Consider the following 22,439-nt stretch of genomic DNA (forward strand, 5'->3'; position numbering starts at 1 on the left):
CAAAAATCTGTACTATGAACAACCTTGTAGCCAAGGTGTTTAAATAAATGAACAAATCTTTTTACAAAAACATACTCCAGGCAGGAAAACTAGGACTCGGGGAGGGTATTTGCCTTGCACACTGCTGACCCAAGTTTGATCCCCATAGGGTCCCTCAAGCCTGTCAGGAGTAATTCCTGAGCAGAGCTAGGAGTAACCTCTGAGCACCAGACTATAGGAGTAACCCTTGAGTGGCCCCAAAACTGGAAAGATCAATAGATTAGATAAAAATGAGGCATATGTATTAAAATTTTTTAAAGCATATTCCTTCCCTGACTCTTAATTAACTTATGGGTTTTATTTGGGAAGTCAAATATTTTTGTGTTAAGCTCTCATCTCCCCTTTGGTTCCCTCTCACTGGATGCTATAAAGTTACACTTTAAAGTTTTGTGTTTAAAAAAAAAAACACACACACTGCGTCTTTTAGCAGTCAATTAATGGACTGTTTGTCTCTGGCCAGGACAGGTAGGGTGAGTCACATCAACCCAGGGAAACGGTTGCTGGAAATTTTTCATAGACTTTACTTTATCACAGCTGCTTCCATCTCTGTTCCTCTTTGAAACATCACTTGTTCAGGACGGTCTATTCCCAAGTAGGGGAGCTTGACCAGCCTGCGAGTTGGAGTATACAGGGGTGCATTGGGGACACTTTTCTGTTTGTTCCTTAAAAACAAAAATTTTGGGGAAGAGGGTCTGAGTGATTTTTTTTTTACTTTGGATTCCTCTGGTTTCTCAATAATGACCAGGCTTCTGTTCCCTGTTCCAGGTTCTTGTTCTAATCCTTTCCTTTGGGGACTAGATTTAACCTAGAGCACAGGCCTGCTCTGCCCTAACCCTAACCTAACCCTATCCCCCTCAAGCTTACCCTGACCCTCACCCAAACCCAACCCTCATCCTAACATCCTAACCCAACCAACCCAAACCCAACCCTTCTCTAACCCTAAGGCATACCCCAACCCCAACCCTCTAACCCTACCTCTGACCCCACTCCTAGCCTAACCCTAAACCTTAACCCTAACCCAATCCTGATCCCTGACTGTAGTTCCACTCCTACTCCAACCCTAACCTTACTCCTGACCCTAACCCCTAACCTATCTTTTACCCTCACCATAAGGCACTGATTTTAATATTGGATATCATATTTTTTAATTAATTTCCCCTGCATTTGATGGGGTAGCAAATATTAATATGCGATCTAAAGTATTTTATTTTGTAGAAAAGCAAATAAGAACTTTTCTTCGGCCACCTTTGTAGATACAATATGTAGATTTTGTTGACTATTTGGTATTTGGGATGCTGAAGTCACTTATTAATCACATTTTCTACAACCACTGACCCTGAAATATATGTATGTGTCCTCTGATGTGTGATGATACGGAATCTGTCACTAGCCTCACATAGTCAATGCAAACACTGGGTTTCTCCTGTGTCCCCACTGGTGTGTGAAGAGACTTGACCTCAGACCAAATTCTTGTTCATTGTCTGCAGAGTCCTCCCCTGTATGCATCCTCTGGTCTCTCTATATCCTCTGTACAAACATAAGGTTTCTCCCATGTGTATCCTGTGGTGTTATAAGACTTATATCAAAATAAAGCCTTGCTCACAAACTGCAAATATGGGGCTTCTTGACTGTATGTCATCTGGTGTTATGAAACTTTACTAGAGATGCCTGACTACACAACTGCGGAGGGCTTCTCCTGTCATCTCTAGTGTCTGATGAGATGTAACATCTGAATTAAGCCTTGCCCCCACATTGTCTGTAAACATAGGGCTTCTCCCATGTGTCTTCTCGTGTGTGATGAGATGTGACCTTTGGCCAAAGCCTCGTCCACACTCTTTGCAAACATAGGGTTTCTCTCCTGTGTGTGTCCTCCGATGTTTGATGAGATTTGATCTCACATTGAAGCCACGCCCACAATCCCTGCAAACAAAGGGCTTCTCCCCTGTGTGGATTCTCTTATGTCTGGTGAGACTTGATCTGTCTCTGAAGCCAATGCCACAGTCCCTGCAAACATGGGGCCTCTCCCCTGTGTGTGTCCTCTCATGTATGACAAGAGTTGACCTCATACTGAAACCACGTCCACAGTCCCTGCAAACATGGGGCTTCTCCCCTGTGTGTGTCTTCTGGTGTCTGATGAGACCTGACCTCATACTAAAGCCACGGCCACACTCCCTGCAAACATGGGGCTTCTCCCCTGAGTGTGTCTTCTGGTGTGTGATGAGACTTGACCTGTCTTTGAAGCCATGGCCACACTCCCTGCAAACATGGGGCTTTTCCCCTGTGTGTATTCTTTCGTGTTTGATGAGGCTTGACTTCATACTGAAGCCACGGCCACACTCCTTGCAAACATAGGGCTTCTCCCCTGTGTGTGTCCTCAGGTGTGTGATGAGATTTGACCTCATACTGAAGCCACGTCCACATTCTGTGCAAACATAGGGCTTTTCCCCTGTGTGCATCCTTTGGTGCATGATGAGTCTTGACTTCAAATTGAAGCCACGTCCACACTCCCTGCAAACATGGGGTTTCTCCCCTGTGTGTGTTCTCTGGTGTGTGATGAGATTTGACCTCTCAATGAAGCCATGTCCACACTCCCTGCAAACATGGGGCTTCTCCCCTGTGTGTGTTCTCTGGTGTCTGATGAGACCTGACCTCATACTAAAGCCACGGCCACACTCCCTGCAAACATGGGGCTTCTCCCCTGTGTGTGTCCTCTGGTGTCTGGTGAGACCTGACCTCATACTAAAGCCACGACCACACTCCCTGCAAACATGGGGCTTCTCCCCTGTGTGAGTCATTTGATGTGTGATGAGATTTGATTGATCACTGAAGCCTTGCCCAGGCCCTACATACTTATCTCTTAAAATTATTGGCAAGGCTATCCCTGGAACTACCCCACCTGTGTCCTTTGGATTTTCTTTCAGGCCTGTGCTAATGTCTTCCTCCATTGTCATCAGTTTACTAAAGCTACCTATTTGACTGTTAAATAGTCTAGAAAACGCTGTTGAAATTCTTCTATGCCTCATCCTATTAGCCAAATGTATGGAGCTTTCTGTGTGATTTTGACTTTCAAGTATGTCATTCTTTGGTTTGTCATCATATGGATCAGAATGCTGCCACCATTGGTTCTGATCAGGTGGACAGGAATTCTCTGACTGAGGGTGCTTTCTTGCAGATGTTTGCTGGAGAATACAAGAGGGATGACTTCGTTTCATGTGATGACTGAGGAAGTTCTGACTGGAGAAAGTGAGAGAGCAGTAGGGACAAGGATGAATTTCTGGCTTGAGTTCTGCTGAAAGAGAAAGGTTTTGGTCAGAGTAGCTGTTGATAAGGCTGTCTGAACCATAGCTCTATCTCCTGCTAAAGTCTGTTCTCCTAGCTTTCCTTATTTTATTGATAAAGCAAGATAAAATCTTTATGCTCCTAAACAGTCTGGTGGATTTTTCTGTTTGGTTGAATTTTGTGGTCACACCTAGAGATATCTGGAGCTTACTCTTGCACTGCATTTTGAATAGCCTCTGCGAAATAGTGAGAACAACCAGTGTGGCATGGATGTTGGGAGAAAGGAACTCTCACTGCTGTTGAGAATGCTGTTTAGTCAAGCCTTTCTGAAAAATATTATGGATATGGCTTAAGAAAGTGGAAATTGAGCCACCATATAATCCAGTAGTACCACTCCTAGGGATAGGTCCTAGGAACACAAAAACAATACAAAAATGTCCTCCACACTATGTTCACCACAGCACTATTTACATTAGCCAGAATCAGAAAACAACCAAGGTACCTGACAACAGATAAGTGGCTCCAGAAACTGTGGTATACCTTACACAATGGAACACTATGCAGCCATTAAAAAAAATGAAGTCATAAAACTGGCTTATATATGGATGGACATGGAGATTATTATCATCATATTATGAATCAGAGGACAAGGGATAGCCAAAATAGATAAACTCATCTGTGGGATATAAGAAAAATAAGACGGTATGATAATAATATAAAGAGACAACAGACAGACAATGAGAGAGCTGCGAGGACAATCCCATATGAATCTTGCCACAAAGAGTGGTAAGCACAGTGCAGTAACTGCACTACTGTCATGACATGACAATGATTGTGAAACAGAGTGCCAGTCTTAGACAGAAGTGGGGTATTTTGGGGGATGACATGGAGGACATGGGTAGGAAAGTTGAACTGTGAAGGACAGTGTACAATTATGACTAAAACTCAACTATGAACATCTCTGTAAACATGGTGCTTAAATAAAAATTTATTTAAAAATTTAGTTGAATAAAACCTGGTTGAAGTGGCAACATAGGTAGAGCAAATACATGTTGTTTTCAGGCACTAAATAAGCTGATATGAAAATGCAAGACAGGTTGGGAGCACCATAGTGAGGAGCTTGGCAAAATCTACATTAGCTTTGTGTTGGGCTTGCTTATAAATAGTTTAAAATAGACAAAAATATATTTCCGAGTGGGCCAGAAGAAAGCACAGCAGGGGGGTGTTTGTCTCAAGGCTGACCTGAATTCAATTCCCATCACCTCATTATGACCCCCAAGTCCGGTAGTAAGTTCTGAAGCACCGGGCCAAGATTAACCCCAACTATTATTATTGAGTGAACCTCAAAATAAAAGGAAAGAAAATCACTTCCTTGAGGATATCAAAACCCCATAATGATCTATGGGAAAAGATCAGAACAAAGGAAAGACAGGAGGGCCTGAGAAGGGCACCCTGACATGGGGTTGTGCAACTACACTGAGAGCACAAACAGGGAGTGAAGGAATCGTAGGATCTGTTCTAAACACCCACACACAGAACCAGAAAGAGCAAAGACAAGACAGCAAAGCTGCAGATTATTCTGGGACTCAGCAACAAGGGATTGAAAGGGAGCAAGAAAAGTCATGTACCAGTGCTCTGGGAGTCCCAAGGCCAAGCCCAGAGCCCCCATCTCACACAGGCCCATGACAATCCACACCCAAACCACATCCTGAGCCCAGGAGGCTCTTCCCACACTCACCAGCAAATAGGCTTCGTGGCAGCCTCCCCAGGGCTCCTCTTTCTAGCCAGGAGATTAGTGCAGGCTTTACCCCAAAATACCCTGCTGCAGAAGGACAATCTTGGGTTAGAGACAATGAAGGTCACAGCAGTCCATGCATAAGTCTGGATCCTTAATGAAAAGGACCAAATCAGAACAAATGAACTGCTCTCCATATGCATGCTAGTTATAGCAGAGATGAGAATACGTTAAAATAAAAGTCAAATTGAGGGGGATGGATAATACATCAGAGGGATGGGGGAGCAATAGGTCAGTACTGGCCTTGCACATGGCCAATCTTCATTTGACCTAGGCACCCTCTTTTCCCAGGGAGTAAACAATGAGTGAAAAGCCAGGAGCAAAACCATGAACTGCCAACGCCCAAAGGTGTCTTAAAAAGGAGACTGGAGGCTGCTGGTCCTGATCCCCCTACCATCCTGTGCCATTTCAGGATTTATGGTCTGTGTCAGAGTGGAGACATGAACACTTTGGTCCCTCCCATCAGCCCTCCTTTCCCTAATCCACAAGGTTGGTGCATTTACGTAAGGGCATTTCAATGTACATCATATATTTCTCAGCTTATTGGACCTAGCACTTCTTTTCCCTAGAAAATATATACCTCAAAACTCAACTGAACAAACCAATGAATTAGTTTGCAATATTTTTTTAGTGTACTCAGATAACCTCACTTGTTTAGGAAAAAAACCTCTAAAGCAGATATACCTCTAGCCACTTTTTATGCGATCCATTCAATAAATCACTTTGTTTTTTTTGTTTTATGTTTTTTTTTTTTTTTTTTTTTTTTAGGAGGGTTTTGGGTCACACCTGGCAGCGCTCAAGGGTACTTCTGGCTCTACGCTCAGAATCACTCCTGGTAGGCTCAGGGGACCATATGGGATGTCGGGGTTTGAACCACCGACCTTCTGCATGCAAGGCAAACGCTTTACCTCCATGCTATCTCTCTGGCCCCAATAGATCACTTTCTTAAACACCCTGCAACTACAGCATTCCAACCCACCAAATGCAAAGAACAATGAGAAAACTAAGAAAGACACCTGCAGTTGGGATTTGTAGAGAAATCCTGGCAAATTTCCAAATTCACCAAAACACCTGAGCTTTATAATTGAGGACCTAAAATCAATACTTAATGTTTCAGCAACAGAAATCAAGGAGTCACTAGCTGGTGAACAAAAGATACCTATAGATCAACAATTCAACCAATTCAAAGAACTCTTTCAGAAGATGAAAGAACCCATACAAATGCAACTGAAGGAAATAAAAAATATGTTAGCAAGCCACAATACCAGATATACACAGCTGGAGAATTGTACAAAGTCGAATACAAAATGCAAGCCAGCATTAATAAAGAAGTCAAAAAAGAAAGGTCAGACAAATCAGTGAAAGAAATGTAAGATACCTATTGAACAAAGACAAAGAAATAATCTCTGAAATGATTAAGTGGGAGGAAAAAGTGAAAAGAGAAAAACCAGTGAGGGAGATAACAACAGAGAAATTTCAAATCTCTGGAAAGAGACTGCTATACAAATCAGAAGCAAAAACAGTGCCAACAAAATAGACCGCAACAGAAAAGCACAGCAAGGCATATAGAAATCCAAATTGGGGGGGGGGGGAGGGAAGGAGGGGGGGGAGAGAGAGGGGGGGGGAGGAGAGACTCTTTAAAGCAGTAAAGCTGGAACAACTTTTAAGTATAAAGAAAAGAACATAAGAATCAAACCAGGGAGGAGCCTGAGTGGTGGTACAAGTGTTAGGGCGTTTGCCTTCACATAGCTAACCTAAGATGGACCGCTGTTGCAACGACCCATATGGTGCCCCCAAGCTAGGGGCAATTTCTGATGTATAGCCAGGAGTAACCCCTTAGCATCACGATTTTGGGTGTGGCCCAACCCCCCCCCAAAAAAAAAGAATCAAACCAGGAGCTGGAGATATAGCACAGTGGTAGGGCATTGCATGCCTACAAGTGAGGGACCTGGTTTGATTCCTGGCATCCCATGTGGTCCCCAGCCCGCAGGGGATATTTCTGAGTGCAGAGCCAGGAGTAGCCCCTGAGCATTGCTGGGTGTGGCCCAACTAAAAATAAATAAATAAATAAATAAATGATTAAATTAAAAAATTTTTTGTCAACTTTTTTAATTGAAATCTTTAAGCACCATAATTACAAGGATGATTGTAGTTGGGTTTCAGTCATAAACAGAACACCCCCTTCACCAGTGCAACATTCCCAAAAGTTAAAAAAAAAGTTTCTTTAAAAAAAGAAAATCAAGGGCTGGCATGATGGCACTAGAGGTAAGGTGTCTGCCTTGCCAGCGCTAGCCTAGGACAGACCATGGTTCGATTCCCCGGCGTCCCATATGATCCCCCAAGCCAGGAGCGACTTCTGAGCGCATAGCCAGGAGTAATCCCTGAGCGTTCACCAGGTGTGGCCCAAAAACCAAAAAAAAAAAAAAAAAATCAAACCAAATCTCCCATTTAAAACAACCCAGGCAAAAGGAGTGGAATGACATATTCAAAGTTTTAAATGAAAGAAACTTTCAACCTAGAGTCCACCACTGAGCAAACTCTCATTTACATGGAAGAAAGGGTTACAAACATTCTTGAACAAAATAGAGCTCCCAATATTCATGATAACAACTGACTCTAAAAGAACTACTCAAAGAACAATTGCATAAACCAAATACCCAATTGTAACAACAACTCTACACAATAGTCCTTTCTGTCAATAGCTTCCTTAAATATTAATGGACTCAACTCTCCTAGCAAAAGCAGAGTAGCAGCTCAGATCAGAAAGTAAGACCCAGCCACCTGCTGCCTGCAGAAACACACTTCAAAGTTCAGGCAGGATAGACATAGATTTACAACAAAAGGATAGAAATAATTATAACAAGCTATTGAAAAACAAACAAAAGCTGGGACAGAAATGCTAACATCAAATCAAACTGCATTTAACCTTACTAAAGTACTTAGAGGCAAAAATGGACACTAGTTATTGACCAGGGGAAGAAAAGACCAAGTAGTAATAACCCTGATCAACATTATGCCCAAATGTAGAGCCAGCGAAAAATAGTAAGGCTCTTACTTATAAACCTAGAGAAACATATGGACAAAAACATGATAGTGGGGGATTTCAATACCATTATCTCCGCTAGACAGATCCATTAGTTGGAATACTAGCTAAGACATAAGAGCCCTAAATGAGAAACTACAAGTAGGACTGATGGATTTATGCAGGACCTTTTCTCCTCAAAAAGCTGAATACACATTCTTCTCAAGTGCACATGGAAACTTCTCTAGGAGAGACATTTCAGGTAACAAGTCTAAAATACATAAACTCACAAATATAAAAATTATACCGAGTACCCTATCAGACCACGATGCCACAGAGATCAAGATTGATAGTAGGGGCTGGAGAGAGAGCATGGAGGTAAGAAGTTTGCCTCGCATGCAGAAGGACGGTGGTTCGAATCCTGACATCCCATATGGTCCAGTGAGCCAGCCAGGAGCGATTTCTGAGAGTAGAGCCAGGAGTAACTCCTGAGCACTGCCAGGTATGACCCAAAAACCTTTTTTTAAAAAAGATTGATTGTAAAAAAATGTGGAAAAAAATCTAACACCTGGAGACTAAACAAAATGCTGCTCAAAAAACAGCTGGATCAGCGACAGCAGCAACTTGCTTGCAGGGCAGGATGCTCCACATCTGGTGGTGAGGTGAAACCAGAGGACGTGCCACATCCTGACTTCGATGAAACACAAAAACCAGAATCCTTATGGCACAGAAACCAGAATCAACAGAAACCGGGTAACAGCTAATGTGTGAAAAAAAAAAAAACCTTCCCCGTGACCACAAAGTTGGACAACCTAGTATGCCTGGAGCCCAGAGTTGGTCTTATGCCAGAGAACTTCAGGGATAAGGTCTCTTTGTATTTAGGACAATTTTGTATTTTTTCCTATTTTACCCATATTTTACTGGGCCTATGCAAACAACAAATGCCACTCTCACACCGTTATTGCTGTATTTTTTTTTAACTCATCCTTTTTTTTAAAAAAAAAAAAAAGAAAAAAAACTTTCTTCTGGTGCTTCAATGAATTCATTGTGAGTTAATAGTTTTCAAAAATATTCTTTCCTTTTTCTTCCATTTCTTTTATTTTTCTATTTTCTATTTTTTTAAAACATGTTTGTTTTTGGTCTTCCTAAAAATGTATTTTTATCAGTTATGTCAACTATGTAATGTTTTTTCTTTAAATAAATTAATTAAAAAAACCCAGCTGGATCAAAGAGGAAATCAAGGAATAAAAAGATTCCTTGAGATGAATGATAATGAAGAAAAACTGACTAAATCTATGGGACACAGCTAAAGAAGTAATTAGGGAAAACTCATAGCAATAGAGGCCTACATGAGGAAAAAAAAATCAACAACCTAAAAGGACAACTTAAATATCTGGATAAACAACAGCAAAGGAACCCAAACACAAGCAGAAGAAAAAAAACAATAAAAACCAGAGCAGAAATCAACAATATAGGATCAATGAAAACAATACAAAGAATTGACAAGACCAGATTTTTGTTGTTGTTTTTGTTTTTGGGTCACACCCGGCAGTGCTCAGGGGTTACTCCTGGCTTTATGCTCAGAAATCGCTCCTGGTAGGCTCGGGGGACCATATGGGATGCCGGGATTCGAACCAATGACCTTCTGTATGAAAGGAAAATGCCTTACCTCCATGCTATCTCTCCGGCCCCAGGAGATGTTTTTTTTTAATAAATAAATAAATAAACAAGATAGACAAACCGCTGGCAAGTCTCACAGGAAAAAAAAAGGGGGGGGGAAATATTCAAATAAATTGGAACAGAAATGAAAAGAGAGAGATTACAACAGAACCCCGAGAAATCCAAGGCATCATAAGAGTTTATTATGAACAACTGCATTCATTTAAGCTAGAGAACCTAGAAGAAATGGACATATTTCTGGAAAAATATCTTCCAATACTGAGTGAGGATGTAAAAAAGTCTAAACAGGACAATCACAAGTAAGGAAATTGAAACAGCAATTAAGAAACGCCCACCAGGACCAGGTGGAAAAAAAAAAAAGAAGAATATTGACTGAGGCATCTTTTTTTCTTTTGGTTTTTGGGTCACATCTGGCCACACTCAGGGGCTACTCCTGGTTCTATGCTCAGAAGTTGCTCCTGGCAGGCTCAGGGGATCATATGGGAAGCCGGATTCAAACCCCCGACCTTCTGCATGCTATCTCTCCAACCCCAGTCAGTCAACATTTTTCTTAAAGGCAAAAAATTGAAAGCATTTCCAATAGGGTCAGGCACTAGGCAAGGATGTCCTCTGCCTCCACTTTTATTCATCATAGTATTAGAAGTCCAAATAATAGCAATCAGACAAGAAAAGGAAATCAAAGAATCCAAATTGGAAAGGAGGAAGTGAACATATATTTGCAGATGACAAGAGGCCATACATCGAAGACACTAAAGAGTCCCCACAAAAGTTTCTAAAAACAGGGGCGGGACAGATAGCATGGATGTAAGGCGTTTGCCTTGCATGCAGAAGGACGGTGGTTCAAATCCGGCATCCCATATGATCCCTGCCAGGAGTGATTTCTGAGTGTAGAACTAGGAGTAACCCCTGAGTGCTGCCGAGTGTGACCCATAAACTAAAAAAAAAAAAAAAAAAAAGTTCCTAGAAACAATAAACCAATACAGCAAAGTGATGGGCTTACAAAGTCAACACACAAAAGACAGCTGCGTTCCTTTATACAAATAATGACTCAGAGGAGAAAGAGGTCAAAGGGTCTATCCCATTTAAAATACTATCCAATGGGGCCGAAGCGATAGGAGTGGCAGGGCATTTGCCTTGCACAGGACCAATCCTGGACAGATAGTATCCTATACGGTCTCCCGAGCCTGTCAGGAGCTATTTCTGAGCAGAGCCAGGACTCTGCTTGTGGCCCAAAAACCAAATCTGTAAGATGATACCTACTACTACTCCAAAAACAAAGGTATTCCCCAATCTTCCTCTTTCCCATAAATCTGTTTTGCTATGTAGATCCCACCTGGATTATTCTCCACCTTCCCCCTCCTGGTGTACTGAGAATTGGCTTAATAAAAGAAAGAAGAGCTCTGGCTTTTGGCTCTGCCAGAGACCAGAGAGGGACCATGAGCAGCCACTGGCTCCATTACTCTCTCCTGACTAGCTTGGGTTTTTATTTCTTCATCGCCACCCTGCTTCTTCAGACCTGTCTGCATGGAGGGGTATATAGAATTATGACTGATGGGGTGATTTCACAACACCTCTACTGACCTCCAAACAGAGACCCAGGACCCAGGGACCCAAGAAGACCACATGATGGTGCCTTGACCCTCTGGTAGATAATCACTATGACGGCCTCCTTGAATTGAACTGAATGTGCAGTGCCCATCACTGGAACATCAGTGGACATTGCCCATTCTGAATGTGTTAAGAGACTCTTTCAGGCAGAAGCGGGCAGTGACGGGGAGAACTGAAGACTCTGAGCAGCATCCAAAGACCCAACATATCAAGGTCACTGATGTGTAGAAACCAAAGACAAAGCTCCATTTAAGGGAAAAAATTAATAATAGCAGGGAGATGAGCGGGTCTGCCACCCAGATTCCAGCTCAGGAACCGAAGGCCTTTCCATCCCAGATGACCTCACCAGCCTACTACAGCAGAGAAGATGAAGGATCCAAGCCCAACAGAAGACCATACGGGGAAGAAACTGCTTTCAGAATCTCTGCAACTTTCTTATAGGTTTCTTATAGGTTAATCTATTAATCCTATTTGCATCTGTCATTATATTGCTGGTTAAACTGTATGTTCTATCTGTATAGGTTCTAATAGCTTCTGTTTTATTCTAGGTCCCCTGCAAACAGAAAAATTTGCATTCAACCTTAGTGGTGTAATATCAGTTTGCATAGTTCCAAAGCAATGCAAAATGCTAGGTTTTTAAAGTTCTCAGCTATCCTAGTGAATATTTCCTAATTGCTGTGATGTTTGTGTATATTAGTTAGCAACTTATTAACCAAAATGCAAAAATATTCTTTATCTACAGAAGTCTATAGAAAAGGTTCTTCAATACTATGCTATTATAGTGCTCATTATAAGAATGTTTTTATTTATTTATTTTTGTTTTGTTTTTTTTCAGTCACATCCGATGGTGCTCTCAGAGATCTGGAAGTTTCAGCAGGCAACATGGGGACAGCATGGCTCAATAATGTAGGCTTTTTGGTCAAGCTTAGGGAAAGATGAGGCCTCCGGCTGCCCTCCACAGCCTTCTCTCTCCTTCTTCCCAAATCCCAGGGTTACCCTGGGCCACCTGCCTGAGGTGCCAGCCAGGTGGGTCCTGGCAAGCATTTTGAAGGTGGCCCCAGGCCTCCCCCATCCTGCACTGGGGTGGAGGGGGTGGAACTGTTGAACTTCTGGCTTCCAGCATAATTAAGGATCCAAACTCCTCTCTGGGATCCAGAAGCTTCAGCAGGCAACATGGCATTTTGAGGGGACCCCAGGCCCACCCCATCCCCCACCCTGCACCAGAAGCTTTTATTGGGGGAGGGGACTGGTGAACTTCCCTTTCCACTAATCCCCATTCTGAAACCTATAAAATTCATATAGATTTATAGGATATCATATAGTTTAATACACTTTGCATTATACAGTATAGTTAAATAGGATATCATAGGTGTTCATCTATGTTTACAATATACAGAATGTCTATGTTGTATTATTCCCTTCCCCCATTGACTCACCACCTACAGGCTCATTTCTAGTTCTTTATTCTTACCCCCACTGTCTATTATCCCACATGTAACCATTTTTGCCCTCAGGTCTTCGCTCCTTATGAAGCAGATTAATATCCTCTGTCAAGCTATCTGCCAGTCAGCTCCCAAAATTAAAAAAATACTCTCAGCCTGAGAAGAAACCAATACTCTCTTCCTATCAATTTTATTATTTATGAACTCCTATCCTCCAACTCCCTTCACTGGGTACCTGTGCTTGCTACCATAATCAGTTTCCGAGACACCCCACTCAAAGACATTGCCTGATACGGGAGTGCTGGGAGCTGTTTACAGACTCCAGATGGCAAAATCACAGACCAAAGTGGTGTCCTGGAAACAACACCCTCCCCCCATGACTATTTCTAAAATGTACAAGGGACATGTGTACCCCCTTTGTATATCTTAGATGTATTCCCTTAACATCTATAACTCTTTTTGAATATCCTCTTATATAATGACAATTTTGCCCACTGGATTTTTGTTCGTTTGCTTTTTCCCCTTTGAGATCTGTTCAATAAGCAATGCTGGTAGAAGAGTATCTCTGCATAGAATTCATATAGAATACATTAGGACCAAGCTACGGGGAATGCTGGACTTGCTCCTCCAGCCTCAAGATGCACCAACAATACCTTGTGGCATTGTTTCTCTTTTGCATAGGCACATTATACATATGCATGGGGCCGGAGAGATAGCATGGAGATAAGGCATTTGCCTTGCATACAGAAGGACGGTGATTTGAATCCTGGCACCCCATATGGTCCCCTGTGCCTGCCAGGGGACTTCTGAGCTTAGAGCCAGGAATAATGCCTGAGCAGTGCCGGGTGTGACTGCCCCCCCAAAAAGAAAATATTACATATGCAAACAAGTTCTTATCTAATAGAGATAGGAAAATAAATTTTGTGATGCAGTTAGGCCTCATACCCTGAACATTGGCATAATGATTTGGCTTAGGCCTCAGAAGAATGGACACTGCCCATAAACCCCTGAACAATGGATACCATCTATGAAAACAACCACAACTGTCTGTAACATTACCAGGATGAGGTTCGAATCCCAGCGACCCATATGGTCCCCCGTGCCTGCCAGGAGCTATTTCTGAGCAGATAGCCAGGAGTAACCCCTGAGCACCGCTGGGTGTGGCCCCCCATAAAAACAAACAAACAAAAAACATTACCAGGACACAAACCTCTACTAGGGAAGACCCTGCCACTGCTCTGACATTGATTTATTCCAAAGAGTGCTCTCAACTCCCAGACGACTTAACAACAACCTACATCTCCACATCTAATGGTGAGGTGAAACTAAAGGATGCTCCACATCAGCCTGACTTCGATGAACAAAATGCACAGAGTTCAGAATCTTTAAATACAGGAACCTAACACCAACAACAGCTAAAGTGCGAAAAAGTTTCACCAGAACCATGGAGAATGACTCAGGGGTTGGACAGACAGGTATGCCTGGAGCCCAGAGTTGATCTTATGCCAATAAACTTCTGGATTGAGGCCTTCTTGTAATCAGGCCAAGGATTTTTTTCCCCTGTTTTCCCCATATTTTGCTGGGCCTATACAAACAATAGAGATTGCCACTTTTGCCACCTTTCCTACTGTATTTTTTTTTAACACTTATCCTTTAAGAAAGAAAAAAACCAGCTTACTGAACTTAAAAAATAACTGTAGTAGAATGCCTATCTCAAATACAGGCAGGGAATGGGAAGGGGGGGCATTGGAGGTGGGGATGTTGCACTGGTGAAGGGGAGTATTCTGTTTGTGACTGAAATCCAACTATAATCATGTGTAATCATGGTGTTTAAATAAAAAATAAAAAAGAAATGGCTTCAGGCTTGGGGGACCATATGGAATGCCAAGGGGTCGAACTGTAGTCCATCCTAGGCTAGCACGCGCAAGGCAGATGCCTTACATCCTGCACCACCGCACCAGGCCCAGCAAACTTATTTTTTTTTTTTTTGTTTGGTTTTTGGGCCACACTCGGCGATGCTCAGGGGTTACTCCTGGCTGTCTGCTCAGAAATAGCTCCTGGCAGGCACGGGGGACCATATGGGACACCGGGATTCGAACCAACCACCTTTGGTCCTGGATCGGCTGCTTGCAAGGCAAACGCCGCTGTGCTATCTCTCCGGGCCCAGCAAACTTATTTTTAAACTATATTTATCTGCAGAAATGTTCTTGTGATTTTGTTTAAGAGATGTATGAGAAGAAACTCAAACGTTCTAGACTCATATAACAGTGCTCGGTGCAAGAATGTTTAAGAATTTTCAAATTAAGTGTGTTTGCAGTAAGGTTCTAATATTTATGTTCGGAGAAGTCTATGAAATAAAATTTTGTGATATGCATAAAACAAAGATATGAAATAAGTGGATTGTTTTAAAAATATGTATGCACAATCTGACTTTTGGTGCTTTTATAGTCAACTTTTACTGTGCCTATTGCAAAATATCCGTTTTTATAACTTCTGATCTAGAGTTCCTGCCTCTGGTGGAAAAAAGTAGACAAAACTTACAGCTTTTCCTATTTTTGTTGTGTAATAAACAGAAAGGGTGGAATTGTGACCTGACATCCAGGTATTAACCCAAAACAAAGGCATTCCCCCATCTTCCTCTCTTGCTTAAATCACTCTTTTGATATTCAAAGCCCTCCTGGATTACTATTTTTTTTTTTTTTTTTTGGTTTTTGGGCCACACCCGGTAACGCTCAGGGGTTACTCCTGGCTATGTGCTCAGAAGTTGCTCCTGGCTTGGGGGACCATATGGGACACCGGGGAATCGAACCGCGGTCCGTCCAAGGCTAGCGCAGGCAAGGCAGGCACCTTACCTTTAGCGCCACTGCCCGGCCCCCTGGATTACTATTAACCTTTCTCCCATTGGTGTATGGCAGGGCTGGCGAACAAGTTCGACACAAAGAGCCAAAATTTTAAACTGTGAGAGTCAGAGAGCCACACCAAGCAGTGACCTGCCAAAACAAACACTCACACAAAAGCATATAAATTTTTTTTTTTTTTTGGTTTTTGGGCCACACTCTGTGATGCTCAGGGGTTACTCCTGGCTATGCGCTCAGAAGTTGCTCCTGGCTTCTTGGGGGACCATATGGGACACCGGGGGATCGAACCGCGGTCCGTCCTAGGCTAGCGCAGGCAAGGCAGGCACCTTACCTCCAGCACCACTGCCCGGCCCCAAAAAGCATATAATTTTAACAATAATATATTAAACACATATTGCATTTTGCCATTTTGAGTGAGGGTAAAAACCCTGCAGTGATGGTGAATATATGCTGCGTCCTCCACACTAAGAACTAACTGCAAGATGTGACACAAAATGTGACACGCGGGTCCCCCCACTCGCTGGCCCGTGCAGTTGAGGGATGGGAGATGGGATGACACAGCCTGGGGGCGGAAGATCTCTCCTCAGAGGTCCCTCCTCAGAAGCAGAACAAAATCAAAGCTTGGCAAAGAGCCACAGTATACAAAATAATGATAAGAGGCAAAGAGCCGCATTCATTTTGGCCAGGAGCCGCATGTGGCTTGAGAACCACGTATTTGCCATCCCTGGTGTATGGGAATTGGTTTAATAAAAGAAAATGAAGTTCTGTTTCTTGGTTCTGGCAGAGACCAAGAGGAAGAAGCCATTACTCTCGCCTGACTAGCTTGGGTTATTTCTTTGCTGCTACTCTGCTTAAGACCTCTTTGATGAGAGTTAGAAACATACCGTATTTACCGGCGCATAAGACGACTGGTCGTATAAGACGACCCCCTAATTTTATAGTTAAAACATAGGTTTAGGCCTATATTCGCTGTATAAGACGGAATGTTCCTATGCTGCAATTGTATGTACCACAGTGAGCCAATCACAACAAGCAAAGGTTCAAAGGGTATACTGTAATAGACTTCTTCTCTGACTCGGCTCATTTGAGCAGGCTTTTGACAGTATAGATTCGGGTACAGAACATTGTCTAATTTGCATGCATCAAAAGCCTGCTTGGATTGTCCGAGCAGCCTTGCAGAGATTGGTGCAGGATAGAGTTGAAAAATTCATTTCATGGCAATATCCAGATACTTTTCGTTTAGCAGCATATCAAGACGTTTTTTGGGATATACTCAGCGTATAAGACGACTCCCGATTTTCGGCTGACTTTTTATAGTTTCAAAAGTCGTCTTATACGCCAGCAAATACGGTATTCAAGGGGTGATCTCACAATTCGTGGATTTTTTTACAATCACTTATCATTAGGGAATTTCATATCAAGACAACAATGAGATATGATCTTACATCAATGAAGATAGCACACATCAAAGATTTTTTTTTTTTTTTTTTTGGTTTTTGGGCCACACCCTGTGACGCTCAGGGGTTACTCCTGGCTATGCGCTCAGAAGTTGCTCCTGGCTTCTTGGGGGACCATATGGGACGCCGGGGGATCGAACCGCGGTCCGTCCTAGGCTAGCGCAGGCAAGGCAGGCACCTTACCTCCAGCGCCACCGCCCGGCCCCGATAGCACACATCAAAAATACTGGGAACAATCTCTGCTAGCAGGAATTTGGTCAAAAGGAACTCTCCTCCACTTCTAGTGGGAATGCTCTATACGGAAAACCGTATAGAGGGCTCTTACTACCCTCAAAATTGAGCTGCCATATATCCAGGCAAACCCTCTTTTGGGTATGTATCCCCCAGACAGAAAAACATTTATTCAAAAAGTATGTCTTTAAAACTAGAGGCTGGACTGATATTACAGAAGTTAGGGTATGTGACATGATCAGAATTAACAATGATTGGATCCGAGGAGCCAGACAGCTTCCACCAAGCCCCACCAGCAGGGGTTTCTGGGTGCATATCTGGGAATAAACTACTGGACTACCTGTGTAGTCCAAATACAAAAAAAAAAACCACAAAAGTCAAATTGTCTGTGGCCTCAGAAAGGATGCAATGTGTTGGGTAACATGATCTGCATGCAGGAACATCAAATTTGATGCCAGCCCAAAACAATGTCCCAGTTAGCACTGGAGAGACCCCAGGATATATTACCGAGTGGAACTTATAAAATCATGAAAAGAAATTAACTCACAAATTTTGCATCTCATTAGGATTGAAAGAATAGTAGAGAGGAGAACATGTGACCATAAACAAGACAACCCACGGATGAACATTAGCAATTAAGATGATGCCAAAACCTGTCAGGAATGATCCTTGAGTCAGAGTCCAGAGACTAAGATCACCCAGTTCATGAAATCACATCACTTGTGGCCAAACTCAGAGTAATCAGGGTCGACCTCTGGTTCTGTGCTCAGGGGGCATACTGCCAGGCTTACGGGAGCATATGCAGAGCCGGGGATCAAATCTAGTTTGGCTCAGATATGGCAAACCCGTGAAACAATTTATATTGCTAGTCACTGAAAAGGCATTTATAAATATAAAGTTGGATTCATCTGAGAAATAAAGTCAGAGGCTGGGGGGTTAGAACAGTAGAGAAGAGGGACCAGAGAGCACAGCCATAGGGCTTTTGCCCAACCTGGGACAGAACCAGGTTTGACTGCCAACATCCCATGTGGTCCCCTGAGCCTGACAGGAGTGATCTGAGCGCAGAGCCAGAAGTAACCCCTGAACGCTGCTGGGTGTGGCCCAAAACCAAAATAAGTAAAGACTTTAAAGAACAAAAAAAGAACAGTAAGGAAGGGCTTGACCTTGAGCTCAGCAGAATCATGTCATGTCCCCTGTTGAGCCCATATCCCTGCAGATTCAGGCACCTCCTTGTCACCCCAGGTTGTAGCCCACAGTAGTGGCCCAGGGCCAAGGCAGCTCTCACCTACTGCTTGCAGGTGTTCGTAGGTCTCCAGCATCACATCTCTGTAGAACTTCTTCTGAGAGACGTCCAGGAATGTCCATTCCTCTGGGGAGAAGCTCACGGCCACATCAGGGAAGGTCACCAAGCCCTAAGCACACAAATGAGGGGGTCAGGGCCAAGGCTCAACCAGGGCCCTAGGGGGGAGATAAGATCCCATAAGGCAGGGGTCTCAAACTCGCGGCCCGCGGGCCGTTTGCGGCCCTCCGTACAACATTTTGTGGCCTGTGACTGGCCTTCAAATATCGCAGTATTCGTGATTATTTGCTTACCGAATAATCGCGATAAAAATCGCATTAGTAAGAAAAAAATCACATTAAACATTCGCATACCCGAGCAGTTTTGTTCGGGGTATGCAAATGTTTAATGCATTTTTTTCTTACTAATGCAATTTTTTTTTTTTTTTTTTGGTTTTTGGGTCACACCCGGCGGTGCTCAGGGGTTACTCCGGGCTGTCTGCTCAGAACTAGCTCCTGGCAGGCACGGGCAACCATATGAGACACCGGGATTTGAACCAACCACCTTTGGTCCTGGATTGGCTCCTTGCAAGGCAAACACCGCTGTGCTATCTCTCTGGGCCCACTAATGCAATTTTTATTGCGAATATTCGATAAGCAAATAATCGCAAATACTTTGCGCCTAGCGCAGATGTCATTTCCTAGCGCAGATGTCATTTCCGCTGCTCCTGCCCGCTGTCCCTTGCACTGTTCATGATCTTCACTCAATGTTCTATTCATGTTCAGAAGAAATAATTAAAACTGTTAATAATGATGTTTGAGGACTTTTTTTTTTCCGTGTGAAATCCCTTATGCAGCCCGGCCTCAGTCCGACTTTGCCTCCTGTGGCCCCCAGGTAAATTGAGTTTGTGACCTCTGCCATAAGGTTCTATAGGATTCAGGGACTTTCAATCTGCCCTCTCAAGCACCCAGCCTCTCCAACCTCTCTCCAGGGGCACCCAGAATGGAAGGTTCCATGCTAGAAAGCCTCATCAGCCAACATGATATGCCGACATTATTCAAGAAGGTTCTTGGAGGTGCTGCTTTGCACACAGAACACCCAGGGCTAATCCATGCATTAGATTCACTGAGCACTGGTGGATAAAACCAAGACTACAGAGCCAAAAAAGCTGAAACATCAACTCTGGATGTGTCCCCAAAACACACTAGCCCCTCCTGCCACCAGAGCCCACCTCTGCCCAGGATACAAGTGGCGAGAAGGTAAATTCAGGATCCAGTGAGTGAAGCAAACCTGAGTTTGGGGATATCAGCATTCATGGTTCACACCCAAACAAATCCCTCCTGGTGCAGGTCAAAATGACCCAACACAGGCCGGGGCAATAGCATAGCGGTTGGACATTTGCCTTGTAGGCAGTCAACACCAGACAAACCCTGGTTCAATTCCCGGCATCCCATATGATCCCTCAAGCCTACCAGGAGCAATTTCTGAGTGTAGAGCCAGGAATAAACCCTGAGCACCGCATGGTATGACCCAACCTACCAAGAAAAGAAAAGGACCCAATTTCCAGCATCTATGGCTTCCAGAAAGATCTTTTGTTCCTGTTTCCCAATTAGAACTCATAAGTCATGGGACCACAGACAAGAAAGCTTTGGAAGTGCACCTGGTTTACTGAGGACAAATGTGGCTGCAGAGCCTGCCTCTGCAGAGTGTGTAAAGTGAAAGACAAAAGAGTTGAGCTACATGCTCTGGTCTTGAGCAACACTGCCAGGGAGGGTGCAGAATGAATCAATCCCAGGCATAGGCTAGTGTCCCATACGTTGCCTGGAGAGAACGCTCTGTGTAGAGTCAAGAAAAGCCTGAACACCACCAATGTGGCACAAAATTCAGGACAAAACATAAAAGCTGACACAGCACAGAACAAAGCAGCTATAACTAAAACCAAACAAAACCCACAGGAAAACGCACATGTAGGAAAGGTCCTTGCTGTGTTCTTTCTGATAAGGCTTAAAAATCCTTCACCAGGAGCCCAGAGATAGGGACCTAGGCATCAGCTCGGTGAATAGTTATGTTCTCTAGAGAGTGGTTGAAGTTTGAGTCCCAACGAGCTCTCAGACAGGAAAGGCAGCTCCCATTCCCCTGTCCAATTAGGGGGAACAGTTCCAGTTGTAAAGATCCGCAGGAAATAATTCACACAGGTACAAGAATGGGTTCAGGAAATCCAGTGCTCAAGCAAGGAATTCAAACCACCCAAGCTTTCTGCTCCTAAGAAGGAGTGCGCTCAGTAGATCAAAGGATGAACCTCTGCCTTCCTCAGACCTCTAATTTTATTGACAAGAATCAGGTCCCACCCTAGGGTGGAAAAGAATACCAGGTAAAGAATAATCCAATATACTATCATCAGATCACTCCTTAGGGTGGAGCACAATTATTGATTAGGGTACGATCAGTAACCCAACAGCCTGGCATCTAAGAGTAGCAGAAAAATACTAAAGAACTCTGCGCTGAACCATCAAGACAATTTGGTGGGCACTTGCCTCAGATGGGGCTATCCCAGGCTGAATTCCTGATACCCCATAGGGTCCCAGAGCCAGAAGCCTTCCCTTTCAGCCGTGGTGCCATAAATAAGAAATTAATCAGCCTTTCTCCAGGTGAGGTAGGAATGTTATTTTATGGCAGAAATCCTGGGATCAATGTCTCCTTCAACAACATCAGGTTTATATTACCAGAAGCTCAACGCTGGAACCTGGCATCTAATAAATACAGTCAGTCAGGAGGAAGAACTGAGGAACACCTGCATAGCCCCCAAAACAAACACAAGACAACAAAAAGAACAAAAGATAAACAGAGAAAAAGAAAAAAAAAAAAGAGCAACTGCAGAGACCAGGGCCCCTGAAGGAGTGCTAGTGGCCACACCCATCCCCAGATTCCTTCCCCTTCCCCTCTCCTTCTCAGAGCCCACTGTCCCTTACCTGGGGACAGGACGTTAGACGGTGAGGCCCCATCTTCTTCAGCCTGGATTATTCCTCAAGAGCAGCAGCAAGGCCGAAGTTCTGGAGAAAAGTCGCAGCCATGAGCAACGAAGATGAGCACAGCCCCTGCCCAGCTGCTGCCCGCTGGGTCTCGCTGGATCCCAACCCTGATCAGCACATCTGAACCCGGCACCCACCACCTGCTCCTTTCTGAGGAACACGTGGAAAGCGCCCAAGTAGCGTGCTGCCCTCGAGTGCACGATCAACCTGCTATCCACAGCGCTCACTCAGGACCACGACGGGACCTGTGTCTGCACTTGGAGCTTCGAGAGTAAAATCCACTTTTCCCAATCGATAGCTCTTCGGGCGGGGACGGTCTGCGAGGGGAGGGCGTCTGCCAAGTGGTCTAATTGGGGGTGCAGCTCTGTGCCCCGAGCGTGCGGGGCGTGGCCACCACTCCCTTGCACAAAGAAATGTTTTGCCTGAAAAAGAAAGCTCTTCCCCGTGCCACGGCTCACAGAACGAGGGGAGCGTGTGCTGCTCTGCAGGGGACAGAAGCAGAAATCGCCAGCCGGGGCCCCAACAACAGGCCCGGTCAAGAGTGGGCTCGGGGCGCTCGCCAGCGCGGAGTCACGGGCCCCGGGAGTGAGCACTGCGCGCGGAGCCCGCCGGGCGGCCCGGGTCGGGATCGAGCGAGGGACCGGGGGAGGGAGAGGCCCCGCCGCCCGCTCACCGGGCCGGGACCCCGCACGCGCGCTCCGGGCGCTCAAGCGGCCCTCG

At 44.2% G+C, this 22,439-nt stretch overlaps 1 protein-coding gene across 1 annotated transcript; it reads right to left on the bottom strand.

The window, feature by feature from the left end:
* Positions 1 to 546: 546 nt before the first annotated feature.
* LOC126010930 (zinc finger protein 688-like) lies at positions 547 to 22,439 on the bottom strand. The gene is made up of 6 exons (XM_049774537.1): positions 22,393 to 22,439; positions 21,660 to 21,740; positions 18,697 to 18,823; positions 5,057 to 5,137; positions 3,230 to 3,325; positions 547 to 691 (listed from the first exon to the last, which is right to left on the bottom strand). Coding segments are annotated over exons 2-6 (339 nt in total). The 5' UTR covers positions 21,693 to 21,740; positions 22,393 to 22,439; the 3' UTR covers positions 547 to 689.

This window comes from Suncus etruscus, chromosome 6, assembly GCF_024139225.1.
Source record: "Suncus etruscus isolate mSunEtr1 chromosome 6, mSunEtr1.pri.cur, whole genome shotgun sequence".
In the NCBI taxonomy this organism is placed as follows: domain Eukaryota; kingdom Metazoa; phylum Chordata; class Mammalia; order Eulipotyphla; family Soricidae; genus Suncus; species Suncus etruscus.

Bases quoted from the DNA above. Each gene is read 5' to 3' on its own strand.
- LOC126010930 (XM_049774537.1), bottom strand. From the start codon at position 21,692: ATGGGGCCTCACCGTCTAACGTCCTGTCCCCAG. The intron at 5,138-18,696 runs GTGAGAGCTGCC...CTTCTGCAGCAG, and splicing joins CGAACACCTGCAAGCAGTAG to GGTATTTTGGGGTAAAGCCT. The intron at 3,326-5,056 runs GTGAGTGTGGGA...CTCTTTCAGCAG, and splicing joins GCCACGAAGCCTATTTGCTG to AACTCAAGCCAGAAATTCAT.